This window comes from Conger conger, chromosome 5, assembly GCF_963514075.1.
Source record: "Conger conger chromosome 5, fConCon1.1, whole genome shotgun sequence".
NCBI lineage: Eukaryota > Metazoa > Chordata > Actinopteri > Anguilliformes > Congridae > Conger > Conger conger.
Genome location: NC_083764.1, coordinates 43,415,161 through 43,438,949, shown reverse-complemented (window position 1 = coordinate 43,438,949; position 23,789 = coordinate 43,415,161). Strand labels below are relative to the sequence as shown.

At 43.4% G+C, this 23,789-nt stretch overlaps 1 protein-coding gene across 1 annotated transcript in view; it reads left to right on the top strand.

Annotated features, from left to right (window-relative positions):
* The window catches only part of clstn2a (calsyntenin 2a), a 153,707-nt gene that overhangs the window by 91,659 nt on the left and 38,259 nt on the right, over nucleotides 1-23,789 (top strand). Inside the window, exons 3-7 of the mRNA XM_061242190.1 lie at nucleotides 9,373-9,568; nucleotides 11,826-12,034; nucleotides 15,039-15,188; nucleotides 19,524-19,709; nucleotides 22,954-23,211. Coding sequence (XP_061098174.1) covers nucleotides 9,373-9,568; nucleotides 11,826-12,034; nucleotides 15,039-15,188; nucleotides 19,524-19,709; nucleotides 22,954-23,211 — 999 coding nt within the window. The remainder of the gene's footprint in view (nucleotides 1-9,372; nucleotides 9,569-11,825; nucleotides 12,035-15,038; nucleotides 15,189-19,523; nucleotides 19,710-22,953; nucleotides 23,212-23,789) is intronic.

Genomic DNA, 23,789 nt, shown 5'->3' with positions numbered 1-23,789 from the left:
TTATTTGTGTTAGACTTACAGCAGCTTGAAGCATCGCTGTGACATTCTAAATATCAGTGCCATTGTCATCGTACAACCATTGTTATTGTAGAATCCATATAGACTCAGGAAGATTGGTGTAGTTCTGAGGCAGTGGTGAGTCAGTGGTGAGGCTTGGGGAACTTTCTCTAGGGACAGTTTGCTTTAACATAACAATCCTCCGTAGGCCTTTGTTTTGAAGTTTCCCCATCCCTGGGTCTTCTTGACCCAGGCCTGACCTGTAGTAAATTGCTAGCAGTTCCTAGAATTAAATTATCTATCTGGCCTCCAACAGGAGAGTTCATTTTTCCATACCGTTTTGTTGCTTTTATGACAGCTATCAATATCAGCCATGCATGGTCCTGGATGTCACTAAGGGTTAGAGTTTATCACCAGTCTCACAGCGGGATGCGGCCTGGTGGCAACACTCCCTGCGGACCCATTTCAAGGTCAGCCGACCACCTTCCTCAGCGACCCTGATATCTACTCTGGGAGAAATGCCCCTGGACCTGACCTGTTGTCTTAAAAATAAATTAAAGTTTTCTCTTATTCCAAACATAATATTTGTTGAAATTGTGGCATTGCTAGCAGCAAAGAATGTAATAAGAAATATAAAGAAAAATGGCTGTATTTGATCATGAGTGGAAGTTACTGACACATTTTCATTACTGTATGTGTTTGATTGTGCGTGTGATTGTGCTGATGCTTCTCCGTCAGAGCACTTATACGGTAACTCAAGCTGGAGAGTTCTTTATGAACAGTATCTTGAGAGCGATGTCATTCTGTTTTAAAGTGGACTGAGTGTGAAAATGTGGCAACCTAGTCCCTGCTGCACTGAATCCCTTCTTTCAGCTGTCATTTCAGAAAGGTATTCATTGCACTTTATATTGAAGCTGTGAAATATCCAGTCTTAAAATGCACTATAGTTCAAATGGGAGCAAATGCACTCCATCACGGTGAGATTTTACTCCATGGGAGTTGATTTAACACTGAACATTTTGCTGTGTGTGACCCCCTACATTGCAACCTCAGATAGCTGGTAGAATGCATTGGGAATATGAAGTAATATCTGTCACCATTCACGAGAACTGGTATGAATGAGAACATTGATCTGGAATGCCTTACCTTTCTGAAATAAAGCTCTGACTCTTGGGGTGCTACTGCCTGTTGCACAGCAACCCGTTGTGTGATAAATGAACACTGATAGTACATTAGTACTTTTTATACCAATTGCACTCACATCATGTTAGAGTGGATTTTTCCCACTGAACAATTTGCTGTGCAAGTGTCATATCCTATGTATATTGGTGTGGAACATGGTGTGGATTATATAGGCCTATTATCCTGCTCCACTGAATCCTGCAAGTTAAAGTCTCCCTTTGGGATCAATCAGGTATTCTGTTCTTTTTGTAAGTTTTCTTTTTGCCTCAGGGTTGCTCTGTGAGTCACCAAAATCTCAGATGGGTTTACGTGCCGAGTGCTGTGAGTGAGGAGCTTTATCTGAAAGGTGCGGTAAAGGACCACACTGCATAAAAGGGCAAGAGAAAATAAGAAAATTAATCCCTTTCATGAAACTTGTATTTTGAAATATATGGCATATAGTTTGACACATGATTGTTCAAATAAATTGGGTTGTATACCGTGGCTTACATTTTGGATTTTCTATTTAAAATTATTTAATTTTTTTGGTATTCAGTTTACTGAAGCATTTCATCAGCATAATTGTAAATGTTGGTAGCCAGGGTTGTGCCCCACATGACCAGAATTCCCTATTCCCTATCCCGTAACCCCACTGAAAAGTCACATCAGTGTCAGTGATGTTCCTCTTATTGCATCTGATTGGTTTGCCGTGTGAAGCACGTTACTTCAGCGGAAGATGGTCCTCGGTGGTCCTCATTTTGGATTTTCTTTTTTTAAATGTATTGTTTTTTATGAGAAATAGAAGATAGGGGATAACGTGTGGCTGTAGGCTCTAATGCTATGCAGTGAATCAATGTGGAGTTGCTATCGCTTCTCTCATAGAGTCCAGAGTGCAGACACCTCATATTGTCATACGCTTTTATCACTGAACCCTCGCTTCACATTAGCTCCACAGTTTAATTAGAGGGAATCACCACAAAGGCTCCGCTAAATCTCTTCAATCTTATACCACTATTCATGGTAGCAGGGTATCAAGGGAGGGCTGCTTTGTTTGTGTGTGTGTGTGTGCACGTTTGTGTGTGTGTGTGTGGTTACATTTGTGAGTGTGTTCTAGTAAGGCAGAGAATGGAAAGGGAGAGAACAGAATATGACGAAGAATGATGGTGATTTGCACACATTCTGTCATCTCAAACATTGGCATTTAGCGTTCAAGGTTGGTGCATGTATACAGTAAGTATGCACTGTGTGTGCATGCGTGCGTGTGTGTGTGTGTGTGCTCGCGTGGGTGTCTACCCATGATTGTGCAATATGTGTTCGTGTTTATGAATCCACTTCTCGAAACTGAATTGAAATTCCACCACATTTCACACTGATAGCTCTGAAAGACATCACGGCTCTCAAGGTCTGAGTTTTTCTGTCGGGAAGAAAAACACCCCGCCATCTCAGCTAATTTCTGTGGCACTTAAACACAAGTGGAGCTCTAATGAAATGTACACAGAGAAATAAAACCGAGAACACCGCTGAGAAAATGAGAAAAGGAAAATCAACAAAAACAACTAAAAGTCTTATCATGACTGAGTTTGTTTGCGAGGTACTTTTGCATTTATTGGCCTGCATCCAGTTCTAATCCGCAAACACGGTTTATTAGAGTGTGTTTATTAACTGTGGCCCAGTGTGTGACTCAGCAAGCAAGCACCTGGAGTACCACTGTCAGCACCAGCTGTCTGTCTACCATCAGTTTGCAAATGGCCGCTACAGCGAGATTCTAGCAGGGCGATCGTTCATCAAGTGTTTTGAGTTATTTTTACGGCCGATTCCCACCTCGATTCACCTCAGCCGTCTGCTAGCGGGCCGTAGCGGTGCTGATTTGTAAACGCCGGCAGACCGACAGCCGCGCCCATGGCGAGTGGCTGGTGGCCAGCAGGAGGAGCTTACATGTTTGCTGGTTGGGGGGTCTACCTACCTCCAGGTCTGGGTGGCACAAAGTTCACCAGCGCATATGCCCCCTGAAAGGCAAACAGCAAGGCCTTTTCACCTTTTGTCTCAGTCTCTGGATGGATCCACATGGTCCAAAGCAATCAAAGCAGGTAAACCAAGTGGGCCCTTTCAGTTCAAGTCTCTTCAATCCATCGATTGGTGCTGTAAACCAGATTATAAAAAAAAAGATCCTCATCTGTTGTCTGATGTGTCTTTCCAGGCTTGTTGGAAGCCCAGAGAGAGAACCCAAAAGTGGAGCCAACTTCTATTTTACAGCACTATTATCCAGCAAGGTTTGACTTTACAAGAGTAGTCATTCAGCAAGAGCTGTCACTTAAAGCTACAATGCAGAGGGGATTGGAGACCATTAACTTCATGTGCAAAACAATCTGTTTGAACAAAAATAATCTGATGCTGTTACTGTCTGTGGTCTGCCACACCTACAGCAGTAAACACTCTAAGCACTGGGTCACTAATTCTGTAGAAAATGTGCAGAAAATTAGGGTTTACACCTTAGCAGTGGCTCCTCAAGTGACTCGTCAAGCCTCTTCTGAAGCAGCCTTCCGAGGACTGTGGCTTTGTCTACACAAGGCAATTATGGGTAATGTAGTCTGTCATTTTAATATCCTAAGCACAGTGCTCGAGCCTTATTTTTTTACTTTGTCTAGACAATTTATGTCTAGACAAAGTTAACCTTTATTTTATTCGCTGTCAAAATTGATTTGTTGCGAGTCCGGTTAAAATTATTGTCTGAGGTCACGGCTCATTTTTTCGGAATGCAGCTTGGGACTGCTGCAAAAATGGAGATTAACGCAGCGCAAGTCATAAACTCACATAAAAACATCTTCCGAGATGGAAGAGGGAAAACATCCTATTGACATCCCTGTGACTTCATTTGCTTGGGAGATTCGCCTACCTGCATTAAACGTGTCAGTAAAAATGGGAACTTATAAATAATGAAACCTTTTCTTTGTCTATGCTACCCGTAGGTTAATGTGAATCCTGTAGAAATGCCTGCTTTTCGATTCACAGAATTAATGACTCTCTCTCTCCACTGTACACTGGATACAATATTGCATTGCTCTCCTGCTCCTCAAGGTTATTTCTCACCATGCTAAAAGCATCAACTCATTACTCACCCAGCATTAAATCATTAAAAGGAAGAAAGGGGTCCTGTTCGCAGAATTGGAAAAAATGACGTTAAAATAAGACCACAGCCTGTTCCAGTGGCTTCAGTTTACTGAAGCATTTCATCAGCATAATTGTGAATTTTGGTAGCCAGGGCAGTGCCACACATGACCAGCTCACCAGTTTTACAGAATTAATCGTATCCCACAACCTCACTGAAAAGGCGCACAGTGGCATTGATGCCTCCCTGACATCTTATTGGTACACCAACTGTGAAGCATGTTGCTTCAGTGGAAGATGAGAGAAATGATGGCTGCTGTCACATATTTCAGGTTCCGTTCCTGGAGATTAATACATTCAAATCCGTATGAAGCATTACACTATCAGCACTGTTTAATCAGCCTGCACAGCACTAATGATTACCGTTAGCATTAGATGACATGGAAATGCTATCAGTAGCAAATTTCTTTACTCAAAGTGTTAATTTAGTACAATAGTTGAATGAAGGCACATTAATGAAGCTTAATTGCTTACCATGTCAACATGTTATCGAATGGTTAATTGCTTTTTTCAAGCCGTTCATAATTTCCCTCTTCCTTGAAATTCATGACATGCTTAAGGAACATGATGATATGAAAATATGAAATTGCATTATATATATTAAAATGATTCGTCTTGCGAATGATTGGCTCTGTGTTTGAGCTCTACTGTCAGAAGTAGGCTATGAGGGTTGATATTCATGAGGAAAAGTATACTGTCTGTGTAGCCTATGTAAAGGCTATCGGCTAGGGTAGAAATGAGATTTTAATTATGCTTCAGAGTTGAATGTAGAAATGAAGTCATATGTGTCATGTCTCTCTACAGGACTCAGGGATAGAGAGTGATAGAATGAATCCCGATCCATTTATTATTATTCTCATAAATTCAAGCCCTAGAGGCCATTGCTTCACATTACGATGTCGAAATTGGAGGTAAAACCATTTGGCGCGGACGTCTAATCAGCGAGCGTCCACCTAACACACTCGTCTTTCCGGCCGACAGCGCCCCGTCACATTTGGCTCCGTGGCTGTCGCTTTTCACTCCGTTTCCTCCGTCAGGCTGGAGAGTCGCTAATGAAGATTCGCATCTGAGGAGCGGAGGTGGTTATCAGTGGTACATCCGAGAGCACCGGGCGTGCAACACAAACCTCATTCACTGAGAGAAAATCCACACTTCCTCAGGCACCTTGTCAGGCAGCTAAACCTGTGAGCTTCCCTCTGTGTGAGTTATTTAAGGAAAAGTAATAAAAAGATCTGTATTTGAAGAAGATACTTTTTTGAACCCCATGGGGCAATTAGTCCTCTGCATTAGGCCCATCCTAGTTGCTTAGGAGCAGTGCTACCATGGGTCCCCGGGGAGCAATGTGGGGATTAGGGCCTTGCTCAAGGGATCAACAGCTGTGCGGATCATATCGTGCCAACACCAGGGCTTGAACCACCAACCTTCCGGATTCTGGTAATGTACCATTAGCCACTACGCTACAGGCTGCCCATTTTTGGGTGGTTTGCGATTAACTAGGTTGTTTCAGTAAGCCCTTGCATATGTTGCATGAACATAACATTTACTGTGCAGAAGAAATTCACCATCACCTTTTTATCTTTTATCAGCAGAAGAGGGCCAGGGTGACAACCAATAACAGGACTATGCCCTGCTGAACAGCTGGTAGCTAGTTACAGCTGTTGACCAGTTAGACCAGTTCCATACTCAACATGGTTTGACCAGCTCACGCTGTTTTGAAACAGCTGGCAGCTGGTATTTTAAGCTAGTCATAGCTGGATTTTACACCACGGTACTCTCTTATTCAGATGAATCAGGTTTTGGTGGCATCCTTTAGATCAGTGGTTCCAAAACCTCTCCTTGGATAACCCCAGCCAGATCCAGATATTTTCCACCTGAAGCAGACCTGATACAACTAATGATTTAGTTGCATCAGGTGTGCCAGGGGTATTCAGGGAAAGGATCGGGAACCCCTGCTTTAGATCATGGAACCTGGTATGTAACCAGGAGACTGTTGGTTTGAATCCCAGGTGGAGCATTGTCATTGCATCCTTCAGTAATGCTTATCTAAATGGCTCCATAAATATCAAGGGATAAAACATACATTTACACTTTAGTCATTTGGCAGGCGCTTTTAATCCAAATGCATAGGTTCTTCCACAAGTTAAAAGCATGAAATCCATAACTAGTAAAATATGCATGAAAAGCTGTTCTTAACAAAAAGACAGTCATCGTAAGTGCAATTTCTTACACGTTTTTTAAGGGTTAGGGTTAGACAAGAGGGATATCGGAGGGGGGGGGGGGGGGGGGATCAGGAGGGAGGACTAAGGTATAGCCTGAAAAGGTGTGTTTTAATAATATAGCAAAAAATGGACGGAGCGAGGAACTGAACGCGGTAGTTTAGCAGATCCCCCTCTCCGCGCCTTGCGGATGATCCCGCGTCCCTGGGTAGCGTGGGATGTGACAGAACGTGATGCGCGGGAATATGCCGCCAAGTTCAGAGAGAGTTTACAAGGCCGGAGCTGAGTGGCTAGTGGGTGGCGGTCAGGCAAGCACCTGGATGCTGATGAATCCACCAGATAAATAATGAACGCTCTTTTAACAGGGGTCATCTGGAGGGGGAGAGGGATACCGGGGGGGGGGGGAGCTCCAGGGGCCTATGCTATTTTTAGGCACTGCTCCTCCCTCTCCCACACTGTAAATGAAGCACAGACAAGCCTGCAAAGCTGGGCCTCTTTCTTATACCTACTTTCCTCCGCCATCTCGGAATGGCCAGCTGTGTGTGTTGATGCATCCCATTGTAGCAACACCCCCCCATCAATTTGGGAAATAGCAAGACACTGTGTCATGCGGTCCACCAGCTGAGCAGAGCCATCTTAAATCAGCATACAGCTGCCTGGATGTGCTTGTATTCCCACCAGCAAAGATGTATGATGATTCTTTCTGTCTGAACTAATGTATACAGATTTAAAAATGTCTCATGTATAGCTGGTAGGCTCTGCTGTGTTGGTGAACTCCAATTAGATATACATTTCTTTAACTTGAGCGATTACTGCAGTGAGTTAAAAGTCAGGAGTTAATTATCTCTCAGAAGGTGTGGGAGTGAGAGGAAGACTGTGTAGTTGTGCCATTATGAGGCCAGAATTATCTTTGCTTTCATTTAAGTTAAGGGATGTGTTCTGATGTGATCCAAACCCATCTGCTACTATTTTCGTAGACCATTTAGGTATAATGTATGTCCTTGTGTTTCCTACACAGATTACTGTATACAGTATTATATACACAGTAAAATGTCCGATGTTAATTCAACACTAACTGAGTACTTATGAGTTAATTTTGGACCATATGTACCGTGTGAGACTCAATTTAACACTAAATATGTTGCTGTGTATGTGATGAATGTGCTGTGATTATTTGTTTTCCCTGTCTTTCTTTACTGATGAGGCCAGTCTTATTGTCACATTGTAGTTTCTGCTTTGTAGTTTTAAGGATTTCATTATCTGAGGGGAGAGAGTTTATTATGTGCAAGCTGTATTCAAAACACTCTGCGGGCTAGTTAACATTTTAGCTTTCAGACAAAAATCACTTTGAAAGTAGCCATATAATAATAATAACAATAATAATCATAATCATCATCATCATCAATCACTGTAAATATGGGACAGGAAAACATTTATATCCTGATCTGTTGCGCAGTGTGTCTAATGCAGCTCAACTTCGCTCTCTTGCCTTTCCTACAAGTTTAATCCAAAAGTGATTATGCTACGCAGTAGCTAACAGATGAAGTCTAAAATGGTTCACATAATAAAAAAGTTTTCAGCTTATTGCTGTGCAGTGCACATCCATTATAGCGTATTGCCATATAATGTATTATCATCCTCATATTGGATTTTCCCATTCCTCATGCCTGTAATAGTATTTTGAAGGTTTTGAATGGTGGCATGCTTATCCCTCCTGCACTCACATAAATGCAAAAACACACACAGATATGCACACAAACACACACACACACACACACACACACATATATGTAAACACAAACACACACACACACACACACGCACAAACACGCACACACACAAACAGACACACACACACAAACACACACACACACACACATACGTAGACACAAACACACACACACACACACACACACACACACACACACACACACACACAGCAGTCTGTATTATTTCTATTATTTTTCTCACCACTCTGCCATTGTGCTGTCCATATACTGAATGGTTGATAAGAGACTGTGGGGCTTATATAACTGGACTGCTGTAAAAAGGGGTGGGACTGCAGTCCACTTTCAACTGCGGAGGGTAAATTGTCATTTCATGTCTTTTGGGAACGACAGAGATTGTGATGCTTAAAACCGGTTTAAAATGGAAACAAAAGAAGAACTCTGCAAGGCAAAGAAGTTTGGGCTTATCGGGATTTTCCAGCAGCCTCCAGAGTGCAGGATGAGCACGGATTCCAGTCTCGCTAAGACCCTACAGCTTGAGGGACACGACTGGGGCATTTCACAGATCTGTGAAAAGAACACACTTCGACCGTGGAGGTGCAGGAAAGGAGGCTGAAATTGGAAGTGTTTCTGTGAAGAGGGAACTTACTCATTAACAATGAGCTGAACTGTTTGGGGTGGGGTTGATATAGTCTTTAAGTTTTGGAGCTGGTGACAGCCAACACAAAGGGTTAACCTCTCAATGGTCTGACCAAGAGAATATGAATAATGAAACCCAGATTTAGACCAACCTTAATATGGCCTTATTGAATTAGGGTCAGAGGCTTTTGATGAACGTACATGGTACGACGCTGCATATTAAAGAAAGATCAAACAGCCCCTTCAAGGTCTAGACTACGTTGAGTTACACTGTCATAATGGCCTTGAATGAAAACTACGGCCAGATTTCAGTCTCTGCTGATAGTCTTTGAATGGAAAGTAAAAATAGATACTTGTGTAACTCGACTATGCTGTAGTGTGAGATCAGAATAATTAGGAGTAGAGGTCTGTGCAGATTGTGTAGAAGATGTAATCTCTCTTTTCCTCCCTTTCGTCCTTCCTTGTAGGTGAGATCTGTGCATTTAAGATCCATGGACAGGAAGCTCCGTTTGAGGCGGTGGTCCTGAACAGGACGTCCGGGGAGGGACAGCTACGGGCCAAGAGCTCGATCGACTGCGAGCTGCAGAAGGAGTACACTTTTGTCGTTCAAGCCTACGACTGCGGTGCGCAGGCCAACGGAGCGGACTGGAAGAAGTCCCATAAGTAAGCGTCTGTGTGTGTGTGCGTGTGTGTGTATGGGTGTGCATGCATGCGTGTGTGTGTGTGTGCATCTGCGTGTGTGTGTGTGCGTGTGTGTGTGTGTGTGTATGGGTGTGCATGCATGCGTGTGTGTGTGTGTGCGTCTGCGTGTGTGTGTGTGCGTGTGTGTGTGTGGGTGTGCATGTATGTGTGCGTCTGCATGTGTGTGTGTGCATGTGTGTGTGTGTGTGTGTGTGTGCGTCTGCATGTGTGTGTGTGTGTGTGTGTGTGTGTGTGCGTCTGCGTGTGTGTGTGTGTGTGTGCGTGTGCGCCTGTGTGTGTGTGCGTGTGTGTGTGTGTGTGTGTGTGTGTGTGTGCCTGTGTGTTTGTCCCTGCGCTGGAGTGTGTATGTGACATTGCATGTGTGTGTGCGCATGCATATGTGTGCATACATGTGCCTGTGTATATGTCCATGTGTGTGTGTCTGTGTGTCATTGTGTATGTGCATGTGTGTGTGTGAGTTTGTATGTCCATTGAGGTGAGTAAGGGTGGATGCCTGTAGCTACTAAAGCTACACTCATATGATGCAAAGCTGGAAGCAATGCTTTGTTTTTGGGGTACTGTGTGTCTCACACTTGTCAATCAAATATTGAAATATTACTCGAAGACAGTAGATTTTTTTTTTTTCGATGCTAGCCCTTGCTTCAAAGCAAGTCAATGCCAGCAACACAATGGATTCTGGCACACACTTGACTGAAGCTCCATATGAATACACATTAATTGTCTGTGCACATATTGTAGTTCTTTGTATGTGAGAGACACACTGTACACACATCCACCTCTATCACACTCCACAAGTTATGAGAACAGCTGACTGACACATGCCCCCAGCACCCATATGCTTTGTGGACACTGAAATTTATGTGGTCATAATCTTGGCCCAGATAAGATCTTGGCTTTTCATTCTGTGGTCAAGATGAGGCTGGTGAAGGATTGATGCCTGTAGCGCTTGGCTTCATTGTATCTAAAACCCTGTCCCACTTACCCAGTGTCAGAGCGCACAAAGCTTTAGACCTTCCTTATCTTCAAACCCATTTTTCTTCCCAGGACTTCACTTTTAATTTGGTTCACACCTTGCTCAAGGGTACATCCAATAACAGGCGGGCGCTGGCTTTCCTGCTGCCTTCGCACCCGAAGTTACTATACCCTGCTTGCACAACACCATTAATAAACAGCCGGGTTTAGTTCGGAGCGTGTGCAATGTCACCGACCACAGAGGCGACGGAGGTGACTGAGCTGTGACCTGAGGTGACTACGGCATGCTCACCTCTTCCTGGGAAAAACAGACATTACTCTGCCTGGGAACACAAACAAAAACATTTAGTGCTGAGTCAGTCACTTAACTTTCCCATGTAGTACACAAATGCATTTAGCTTTGTACAACATTACCGGACACATAGGAGTCCAAGTTTCCAAGGTGGAAGAGTAGGAAACACTGCAATTGTGTGTGTGTGTGTGTGTGTGTGTGCATGCTGAAGCTTGGTGCCTGGAGGACACCTGCTTCTTCTCACCTGTCTCACATGGGCACAGTGTATTGGCACGAAGGGAAGCTGGCTGCCATTTCCTAACCTCCCATAGGGCTGCCTTCTGCTGTCCACCTCCCTCCATCTTTAATTACTGATTTCTCATACTTGCTCTTTAGCTGAGAGAGAGGGGGGGTGATAAGTGTGGGATGAGGAGAGGCAGAGGAAGAGAGAGAGGAGATAAGAGGTGGAGAAAGAGAGAGGGTGGATAAGAGGGCGAGAGAAGAGGCAGAAAGAGAGGGACAGAGAGAAAAGAGATAAGCGGGAGGGAGAGAGAGGGTGAGAGAAGGGGAGAGATAAGTGGGGGAGAGAGAGGAGAGAGAGAGAGAGAGAGAGAGAGAGGTTAAAGCTTAGTGTTAGATTCTCTGTTGGAACTAATAATGATTCACCAGTATTGATCGTTATTAATGATGCCTCTCTGTACAACTCGTTTGACTAATGCGAAGAGGCCATTGAATACATTCATCTTGTCTAAACCCAGAAGCTGGTCACACCAATCCCAGCTAAAAAAGGGAATGGACCTATCAGATAATATCATAATATAATGCTACCATCAGAGAAATGAGCATTACTATGGTTGACTTGCCATGTGAACGTGAACGTTTTTATTTTGAAGATTCACGCATCGCATTCACGCACCGGTAACCACACCTGATTCCACATCTCACCGTCGCCCCCTGCTGTCTGTCGTTGGCCAGGGCAGTGGTGCACATCCAGGTGGACGACGTGAACGAGTTCACCCCCGTGTTCCGGGAGCCGGTGTACCACGCCGCGGTGACGGAGGGGAGGATCTACGACAGCATCCTGCAGGTGGAGGCCTGGGACCAGGACTGCTCGCCACAGTACAGCCAGATCTGCAACTACGACATCATCACCTCCGACACGCCCTTCGCCATCGACCGAAACGGTCAGTTCCCTCACAGCCCCAACTGCGTTTTTCTCCTGCTTCTTCTCTCTGACTCTAGACCAGGGGTGTCAAACTCCAGTCCTGGTGGGCCGCAGTGTCTGCTGGTATTTGTAGTTTCCTTTCAATCAGCGGCCAATTAAGGCCTTGAGAACAAGGTGCGTGGACTCTTTAGCCAGTGAAAGACTTTGAAATATATCTCGGTGCTGAAACACACCGAAAACCTGCAGACACTGCGGCCCTCCAGGACTGGAGTTTGACACTCCTGTTCTAGGGACTCGTGTATGTCCTATCCATTTCTCAGGCATACATCAAAAGAGCTGTTTACACTAAAGTCTTAGTGTGACCTTTTCAGCCTCTTTTGATTCTCTCATCAGCAACATACATTTAAAAAAAATATATAAATAGCCTGTGTTGCTGGGTAGGAAGTTGGCAGAACTGTACTGTATGACTACTTTTATTACATTTAATAGACCCAATCCTTCCCAGGATGATATTTTACCTTTCACAAGGCTGTCTTCGCAGGTTTCTGTTCTTTTACAATTCTGTGACTGACCAAAAAATGCCTCCAGGGTCCTCTATTGATATGTGATTTGGCACTTTCAATCCAACCATCTACACCGCTGGCATCCACTTCTACCTCTGTTACTTGTCTTGATGTAATTTTCCAATACAGTGAGGGCTAGTTGTCTGTCACCCGGGAACACTTTGATCGCTAATCTCCAGCACTAGCTCCAGTTATAGCTCCTCCGCTGCCAGTCGCACTGCTGCCTAGGGCGATCCCAGTGTCTGCACGGTGACTGGTGCTCTCACTGATCCATTTGAGCCAAAATGACAGTGAGGGATGCGTGGGCCTCCAGACTGCACTTAGTTTGGGGGTATTTGGCTCCATGATTAAATGTGTATCACAGGCCTTGGTGGTTTATTAAAAACAACAGGCCCCTGGCTCTCTGACTGAGAGAGGAGAGAGAAAGAGTGAGAAGATGGCTGCAGATGTCAGCAGAACATAGACAGAGGAACTGTAGGAACTTTATACTTTCTGGATGTTTTTATTGAATGTAGATACACATACCCCGCAGTTAAAGAGATTGCATGTACTGCCTGGGTTTGAATATATACAGTATCCCATGCTATTTATATTCGGTGAAATAGAATAAGAACCGGCGGAGCATACGCATATAAATATCCGAGCTCTGTGGGTTTATACATCACCTTAATGGCAGGTGTCACCACATCCAACAGAAAAGGTCAGAATGATCCAGAATAAGCTTGTCTAGAATACATATCGCTTCAGATTTAGCATTACTTGTTTATACATGGGGCAAAAATAAATGCACCCCCCCCCCTCCCCTTGAAAGGCAGTTGAATATTTAACAGTAAAGAGGAGTTAGGGCCTTATCAGAGATGAGCAGTCCACAGGCCACCTCCCTAATAGCATTTGGAATATGTATTCTGCACTCTAAGCGGGTGGCTGGTGCAAATGGCATTGTCAGACAGCCCTTATTAAATCTGATGGGCATGTCTGGCAAGCACAAACTGAAAAGTTGGTCACTCACCTGGATCAAAGTGCTGCCAGACAAGAGAGAGCGAGGATGAGTAAGAGAACAAAGAGGCCAGGACCACACCGCTAACTGCCACGTAAACACCCCCTGGATACCGCCATTTCTTCTGAGATAAAGAGAAAGAAGGAGCCGAGTCAGACAGACAAAGAGAGGGAGAAAGAGAGAGAGAGATAGGGAGAGAGCTTTACTGCAGTGTATTTGACGACCGGATATTGACAGTGAGAATAATGCCTTGAGTGTGAATCAGATCGGTTTTCCTCCAAACTACTGCTCAATTGTCCAAATTTGCTGTCTTCATAACATAATTGTCGGAAATGTTCAGCAGAATAACAAAGGAAATTCTGGAGTTTGCTTTGCAGACTTTAAAAGACATTGTTCCACTGTTCAGGTCCACTTATTACATTTGTTCAAATTGGTATGGGTGGTATTGCATATAATATTGTGAATATAATATCGTATCTGTACTGTACTAAGTATAAAAATATATTTGGAAATAAAAAGGCACCATTCTTCTCGCAAGTGCCTTGTGTGAATCATTGCTCCAGCACTGTTCGACATCTACATACAGTAAACTAATGAACCATTGTGTTGCATCGGTCCTGCTGCCCTGGCACTTAATCTTTATAATGCAATCAGATTCCAGTCTTCTGCAGATGACCTGGTCCTGCTGTCACCCACATAGACCTCTGTGCTCAGCTCTATTAGAGTAGTCCTCTTTGATCTAGACTCCGGCAGCAAAATCATAAAGAAAACTATGTCTCAGCCAAATAAGTATCACTTTATACAGGGCACCACTACTTCATGTCATAGAGGGTTTGTGTTTCCTTGTGTTAGTGTTGGCGTTTTTCCTTTTGTGGTCAAAGTGAAACACACTAGTGAAACCCTCCATTTCAAATGTAGCAAACAAGTAAGCATGCTTAAGAATCCAAATCCACACAAGTCAGTGCTCCAAATGCAAACCTCAGTAAGGCCCTTCCATGTTGAGAAAATGCAGGAATGAGAACCCGTGACCAGCTGACTTTAAGCAGAGCTACACCACAATCAGTAAGCTTCTGGACAGCACTGTAGGAACTGTAGGACAGCACTTCCTCTGAGAGTAAACCAACATATCAAATGCACCTACTGTATCTAGAGCATTAGGACCCTGCTGAAATATACATCTCAAGCTAGGTTTTGAAACAGCAGGTAGCTGGTTGACCAGTTCAGACCAGCTCCCAGCTTGACATGGTTTGACCAGCTCAAGCTATGTTTTGAAACAGCTCAGACAAGCTACCAGCATTAGCTGGTTGGCCAGCTCATACCCCAGCTAGATCAATCTGGTCAAGCTGGATTTTACAGCAGAGGTACACTAAAAATGTAATGCAAGTTTATTCGTCTAACTGTGTTTCTGTAATTGTTCGTGTAATTATTTTTCTGTTTATTCATAAGCAAATGTCCTCTTCCAGGCAACATCAGGAATACAGAGAGACTGAGCTTCGACAAGGAGCCGCGGTACAAGATCATGGTGACTGCGTTCGACTGCGGCCAAAAGAGGGCGACGGAGAGCGTGATGGTGCGCATCGAGGTCAAGCCGGTCTGCAAGCCGGGCTGGCAGGGTAAGCAGCGTATCTTCTGGTGTCCCTTTCGGGCCTCACCCCGACACTGCGCCCGCCACAAACCCGCCTGATAACTCCTGACAGTGGAGGAGCACCCGGATGCAGGCGGCTTTTATAAAAACGGCCATAGACACAACCAGAAATCTGTCAGGGAACCGCAGCTCACGGCAAATTACAATTACACACGTTTTGTGTAGATAGCAGTCACCATGCATATTTAAGTTCTAACTAGAACTCAAGTGCTGCTATAAAACTGCATCAACGCTCACCTTGCTGGTAAAAAAAGCTTGTGTATAGCTCTGCTGTCATCCACATCGGTTGTACTTTTAAACCCTTGCCATCAGGGTTCATGTAACAGTTTTAATCTCTAAGGCCTGTTCACACTAGAAGGATCTATATATATATATATATATATATATATATATATATATATATATATATATATATATATATATGGATTGACAACTTCCAACATGATAATAATAATTGGCAGGTTTTATTCATACTATAAGTGAAATTTCAATGTGTTCTCATCTAACACTATGCAACAGGATATAGCTGAAAAGCTTGTGCGACCTTAATTTTCTTTTCACACATCTGCTTCAGCGGCTGGCTATTCCCAGCAGGCTAGTGACATCCTCCAGGCATGTCTGAAAGTGAAAATAATAATACAACCAGAGAGGGGCTGAGCACTGAACAGCTGAACATGGCACACACACACACACACACACACACACACAAATGCAGGCACTCTAATCCCTCTTTTGGATTTCTTGAGTTTACTCCTGTTCTGTTTTTTCCCTCTCAAAATAAGGATTTAGAAGTTTCATTAGCAGGAAAGCGCCCCCCCCCGGCTGATCCCACCTGCAAAGGGTAGCGTGCCGTGTGGATACCAAAGAGACCGGGCCCTAAATGTCACCCAGATTGAGAAGCGCTCGCGTCATCCCGTAACTCCCGGCAACAGCGGGACCGCGTCCCCCGTTCTTTCCGCACTAAAACGCGTCAGCCGTGCCTCCCATTGAGCGGAGAGAGCACACTGACTCCCAGAGCGCTGGCGCAAGGCGAGAACATCTGACATTCACGCCACTTGGTCGCGTAATTGTCTAAACATTTATTCAGTTAACAACCTTTACAACCCCAATAAAAGCCCTCTGTCCTCATCACCTTTGCCTTATAAGGTGGCATATTTCAGCTCTCCATTGGTCCCTGTTTGATTGCAATTACATCACTGACACGGTCCATAGAGGTGTAGACAGCTTTAATAAATCGATTTGCTCAGTGTGAAATACTCACAGTCAAAGCGGATACTAAAAGAAAGACATACACTGTAGCGTGTACATGTTAAGTAGGTTATATGGTTTATAATTCAGAGAATGCATGGAGAGTATAAAGAGGAGATTAAGCTAAACTGGAAATGGACATAGTCTATAATATGGGTGTGAAAGCAGATTACACATGACATACCTAAAGCCTCCCCTTTTCAGATTTTTGTGCTATAATCTCATTCTCAAACTGTCTCAGCCACTCTGAGCGTACGTGTCTCCTTTTCTGAGCATCTCTGTCTCCCAAGTCAACAAAAGCCAGAATCTAAACAACTAGAGCGGTGGAAATCTAGAATAAGAGACTTTTTGCCTTTACCCGGATATGGCCTGGCTACGTCCTTGTGCGCTAGACAACTTTCACTTTTCAACAAAATGTTGCCGGTTTTAACATGAACGCCAGCACGCCATTTTCACTGACGTTTCACTGACTTTCCACCGTAAAAATGTTCACTGGGTCATTGCCTTTGTCTCTCTCCCTCTCTGTTCTGTCTTTTTGTCGGTCTCGTCTCGCTCTTCGTCTCTCTGTCAGCACACATTACTCTCTAGAAATCACTGTTTGCGCAGGAAGCCTCCCTGTCACTTTTCCTATATCAAAAGAACCTTGCTCTGTGTCCTTACAGGACTGCTTGATTTGTTAGTAGGGGATGTGAAAACTGAAGGAAAAACTGTGACTTAAAAAATCACACCGAATCCTCTCTCGCGAACCTTTCGTTTGAGCAGTTCCACAGTGAATTTTCCTACGCTTTTTCTATCAGAACATCTCTTACCCTTGTCGGGAGGGGATGTGCCAGTGCCCGTTTCCTGCTTTAAATGCTCACGTATATGCTATTCTATATGAATGCACTTTGAGAAAAGCTGAAGATGTATGAATACAGCGACACATTTTGCGGCATAAAAACATACGCATTTAGACATCCAAACATTTTCCTTTATCTTCTGGCCACGTAATCTGGATTATCGGATGTTTGCCCTCAAATTGATTCTAATGTGTTGATGCTGTATTTTAAGGTCTGGGCGGGTGCAGTGTCCCGCACGGCTGTGTGATAATTCAGTATCCCCGTTACTCTGCATTACATCACTTTATTCCTCTGTTTAGCCTTATCCAGAGCAACTTATGTCGTTTACATTTCCACGTCCGTAAAGCTGGTTACGCACTGGGGCAAATCAGGATAAACCCATTGCTTCAGGGAACAGCTGTAGCATCCCAACTGTGAACTCAGCTTGTAACGATGGCACTATTTTAAATTGAGATTTGCTTGCATTGTCGTTGTTACACTGTAGTCTGGAGTCGGAAGGTATTTTTGAAATGTACCTAAATCCATCCTCTGAATATTGTATGCCGCACAATTGTACAGGCATCTAACTGTGTAAATACTATATTACTGCATCACTGAAACCCGTTATTTCACCAAATTTAATCGCGGACTGGAATCCGAGCCAGCAAGGAGCACACCCTGTACAGACTGCCAAGTGATTATCAGTGTTCCAGCAATTTGATGTTGTTGCCACAGCATTAGAGAGGCATTACATGTTAGTTTTGGAGCAGAGTCAGTGGCCATAAATTAGCCTTTAGCGTCAGACACCGATTTGGCGGAGCTCCAATCCACGAACGTCGCACTATGTGTATGTTTTCCATAAATTCAATGAAATGTGTCTTTTATAGCAGGGTATGGTAATGAGCCTGATTAGAAACATTAGCACACCGTATGTCTGAATATCACTTCATGACAGGGATTAACAAGTGTTAGAAAAGCATTCCAGCATTGCCAAACTCAACACAACCAGCCATTTCATCAGCTAGATTTCCCCCAGTGCAGAGCTCACCTAATTTGAATCGGCTAAAGTATTTACAGGTATTTTTGAATGAAAAGTGCTGAAATGCTCCGAGCTCTGTCTGCCTCGCCGCTGCCCGTTTTCTATCGACCAGAGCAGAAGTGAGGAAAATAACTTGATCTGTGTTCTTTAACAGAAGCTTACCCTGGGAATACCCTTCAAACAAAGTAAATAGGAGACATATGAAGTACTGAGTTTTATGTAGGGAGACAGCTTGAGTACGCTGCTAAGCATAGGCACACGCTGTACTCTCCACTCCACTTTGTGCTATTTCTGCCTCAGTTTACTGCGCTGCACAAACAAGAAGAGCCCAGTCCAATTAAATTTGGAAATGGAATGATATTAACTCCAGCGGTTTGGCATCAGTCATGTTCCAGCAAGATTTTCTGTCTGTGTGGAGTACTCTTGCCTTTCAAGGCAGCAATTTTTGCTCTGCACGATACAATTGCCTCTTTGATTACATTGGTTTAGATATTATTCTGATTGGCTTGGCTTTGGATCAGTAACAACATATTTACATTCCTATTGACTTTGACCTTGACACAAGACTAAATCTTTTTTTATTTTTGCTGACTAGCAGGTGTTATTGTCATATAATTGACTACTTTGGCCATGAGCTGATTTGTCAAAAACTATAACTTGCTGTGCTTTACATTGTTATAAATAGCAAGTCAGAAGGCCTTTTTCATGGGAATATGACCTTGACTTGCTATGATGAGAAATTTATACAGATATTGTGTAGTTTTAATTATGTTTATTTCCTCTCTTTACTGTTCTGCTTTTTTACTCATTCATTTCATGTTCTTTTATGGTGGTTTAATATTTTCACTGGCAGCATTCTCTGACTATCTTCTACCTTCAGCTGTACTTCTGAATGTCTGTGTGTTTGTGTAGTACTCAGTTTTCTGCATATTTTCTGCTGTACGTGTTGCTTTTGTTCTTTGTTAAATGGTTTTAGTGAATTATGGTGGTTTGGTGGCCTTGTAAGAATGTTTCAGATTTGAATCCTCAGGTATGGCTCTGCTGCCAAATGCTTGTGCCACTTAATCAGGAAATACACAGCTGTGCAAACGGGTGGCATGAAAGATATAAGAAATGTAAATCATCTCCTGATGAGGACAGCTGCTAAAAGTTGCGCAAGGCCATATATTTAGAGTCATTATTTCTGTCTCTATTTCAGGCTGGAACAAGCGAGTAGACTATGACCCGGGAACCGGCAGCAAGCAGCTGTTTCCCAAGATGCACCTGGAGACGTGTGACAGCCCTTTGTCCTCAGTGAGGGCCACTGTGGAGCTGCAGACCAGCCATATTGGGAAGGGATGTGACCGGGAGACCTACTCTGAGAAGTCACTGCAGAAGCTGTGCGGTATGCTGATCCCTGCCACTGCCTGTGCAATAAATTGTTTGCCACCCTGCTTAAAAAAACAGCTTAAGCTATCTCGAAACAGCTAGTAGCTGGTTGATCAGTCCCCAGCTCAGACAAGCTACTGGCACTTGCTCATACCCAGCTAGACCAGCTTTATGGTAAATGGTTGGTTAAACATTTATATGGGACCTCTATCCAAAGCTCTGTACAATTGATGCTTCTTATTCACCCATTCATACATACACTCACACACCAACGGCAATTGGCTGCCATGCAAGGCACCAACCAGCTCGTCAGGAGCATTTGAGGGTTAGGTGTCTTGGTCAGGGTACTTCGACACACCCAGAGTGGGATCGAACCGGCAGTCTTCCGACTGCCGGACATCTGTTCTTACCTCCTGAGCCAATGTCTCCCCGACAAGCAAGTTTCAGCCAGCTTGACCATGCTGGTTGACCAGCTCATACCCAGCTGGACCAGTTTATGACTCCATTTTTAAGATGGTCTAGCTGGCATAGCTGGATTTTACAGCAGGGCAGACAATCGGAAACTGTGTTTTCAGTACATAAAATGCAGGTGGTCCCATTGGAGTCTTTCAGACCTTCCTTACATATGGTGGCTCTGAAGTGCAAAAACAAAAACACACAAACAAAAACTTGCGGCTCTGAAGTGCATATAGAGGCGCTGAAGTGCAAAACATACAAACAAAAAGATAAAAATGTGCAAAACTTGCAGCTCTGAAGTGAAAATCACAAACATAGGTAAAAATGGAAACATCTCTGAAGTGCAGGCACATAGAAAAACACAAGCACCTAGTCTGAAGTGCATGCCTTCTGGAAAAACAGCTCAAGCTAGGTTTGGAAACAGTTGGTAGCTGGTTGACCAGTTGAGACCTGCTCCCAGGTTGACATGGTTTAACCAAACCCCCGTTTAACCATGGTTTCTCCTATCCAGCATGGCTTGTATTGCATGTCTGGGACTCTTAAGTTTTCATTGCCAGACACAAATGTGGGTAAAAAATAAAACGATGTACCAGGTAGACGATTCAGATAGATGAGACATTATGACCAGTCAACAAGAGGGGATTCAACACACTACGCTGCTCACAACTAATGAGATTACATTGTGAGTTTTATGAGAAAACAAGACAGGGTTAAAACTATACTTCCTTCTGTGGTGGAGCTGGTTAGCGTGAGATTTTATGACCGCTCGTGGGTATCAGGGAGTTCATTGCAAAATCGCTCAAAGCTGCCGGGAGACTTTGGATGTCTGCATTAATGGCCAACTAAGTTCACGTTTAAAATCCAATAAATATAATTCAACAATACAGTTTTTCTTATTGTTTTTGTGTTTTGCACTTCCCAGCCTGTTACATGAACACTGGTAAAAGTACAAACCTAATTCAACAGTCCAGAGTAGGCCGGTGTTATACACGTGAAGCCTGAGGGGCAAAAAGGCTGCTGTCAGGGTTTCCTGTTCTGTCGCACTGCTGGCGAATCGTTCAGGAGCTCTATTGTTGGGCTCTTTGTTTATTCTTTATTTGGTTTCGACACTCAGAATGGAGGGGATGAAATGGAAATTTGCTAATTTCGTTCTCTTTTATCTCCTTGTCACCGGCGTTGTCACTGTGTCGCACGCACTTCACACACACACCCTTTCTTTCACAGGTATGCGGCAGTAAATCTGGTGATATACATCTAAAAGGAGCATGTGCATAAATACATTTGGCCTGCTACAGAGCTTCAGATCTCAAAAGCCTGGCGGTATATTTTCCTGAATGTATACATTGCTCAGAAGTAAATTATAACAGTCTTTGTGTGTTTTTCTTTATGTCAATTGCACTTCATTATGTGGTGCCATGGATTCCCACTGCTTGAGTAATGGCCTCCGATATGTCTTGATAACCTCAGTGAAATGCTTCTTCTTACTTGTTCATTATGCTTGGTTTACAACTTGAGTGCTTTTCAGGGTTCCATAATCATTATCTAATGTACACCGTAAAATAAATTATAGTTGCAAAATCAATTTAAGATCGCACACAAAGAGTTCGGATAACAAGCTGCACAAAGCTCACTGGCGAGAACTTCCACATTCATTTTAATTACGTCAATAACTTTCCACTGCTATTATAAAAGCTACAAGGAATGCTAGCATAATGAACTGAGGAAGAACAGAGTGTGGGTTCCCCATACAAAAAGGCTTGCTTTCATTTTTCATGGGGGTAATGGGCAGAACCTTGTCGATATACTGCAGGATTCAGCCTTCATGACATGGAGACTGAGGTCAATTATGGGTCAGTAATCAGTTTCACGACAATAGCGCTTAACTCCTCTCCCCTCAAGGCTTTTTCTAAAGCATCCACCAATATTTAAAGAAATATTTAATGATAATTATTTCAGGAAATGCTTTATTGTTAGTGTAAGTGTTATAAAAACATTTTGCAGCTTCGCAGTGTTTTTTGGCATGTGTGTTGGCAGGCTTCTTCCCTGGAACACCTTATGTAAATTCATTATTCACTTATTCTTTTTATTCAATCAACCTAATCAAATTACTGTATTCTTTGCACAGATTTCAGTCAAAAAGTACCTTTTCGAAGAGGTCAGTGGTGTCCAGAATGAATTATCAAGATCAATACTAAACACTCAAGGCTGAGACTCCTTTGTCTGCAAATGTGTCTGTGCAGCCAGTCTGGAGCTGACATAAAGTCTCCGTATAAAGTCTTAGGATATCTCAAACACAGACAATAAATCACTTTGCGTCCACCCCACTTATGGTTGTCATGGCATCACTCAAATCCTGTAGCTGTAATAAAGCCTGGAAGGGACGTCATATAATTTACCCCAAGGATCTCAGAGATGAACACAGGATGTAGGCAGGGGCTTCTGTTTCCAGCCTTCATTGTTGCCTGAACAAACACTGTACAATGTTGAATGTTGTACCGTATTCACTCCCTTGAGCTTACCATTGCCCAATTCCTCCTTTCCAAAATTGATTCCCTCAAAAGACCATGTACAGACAAAATTGTAGTTGTTTAGATTTTTATGACATAAAAATAAACAATGTCATTTACAATGAGTGAGTAGATGTCTTGCATTTTTAATGCCGAAGCAATAAAAAATATCTTTTGAAAAATGGCTTTAGTACCATTAATCATCTTATTAGAGCAAACAAACAAGATTCAGTAGATCACATTTTATATTGGACATGCAGGGACTAACGGTGTCGTGCCCCTGTGGTGATTTGTCAGGTGCTGAGTCCGGCAGCACTGACCTCCTCCCCGCCCCAAGCACCTCCACCAATTGGACAGCCTCACTGCTGACAGACAGCGGCAGGGACAGTGACCTCATCTTCCGCTTTGACGGGCGACAGGCGGCCAACGTGCCGGACAGGGTGGTGCCCCAGAACCTGACGGACCAGTTCACCATCGCCACCTGGATGAAGCACGGCCCCAGCCTGGGCCCACGGGCCGAGAAGGAGACGCTGCTCTGCAACTCTGATAAAACCGGTGAGAGGGACACTGGGATGGGGGAGGGCGAGAGGCAGGGTACGAGTAGGGATTTCAAGACAGTTCAAGATGTACAGTACTGTGCAGAAGTCTTAGGCACCCTAGACTTTATTATATATATGTTTATTTATTTGTGTGTGTTAGTATAAAATAACACATTTGAGATTTCCAAATATTAATTTTCCAAAAGATTTAAATTTACAGAGATATTTTTGTATTTAATTTTAAAAAGTATCATATTACTGTAAGTAATTGACTACTTTTTACATAAAAACTTGATCAAGGCTGTCTGAGATCAAAAGCAAGTAGCCAACCAAAGTTTGCAGAAGAACTGTGGCAAGTTCTCCAACATGCTTGGAACAACCTCCCTGCTGATTGTCTTATAGAACTGCAGGACAGCATTGTCTCAGAGAAGTGATGCGGTTTTAACGCCGGAGGGTGGTCACAAAATATATTGATTTGATTCAGTTTTTAACTATTCTGCCAAATTACTCAAATGTAATGTAAAATGTATAGTACGTTTATTTAGGACCTTTCATTGAATCTTATCAGTACAGAATCTTATACAGGTTTCTAAG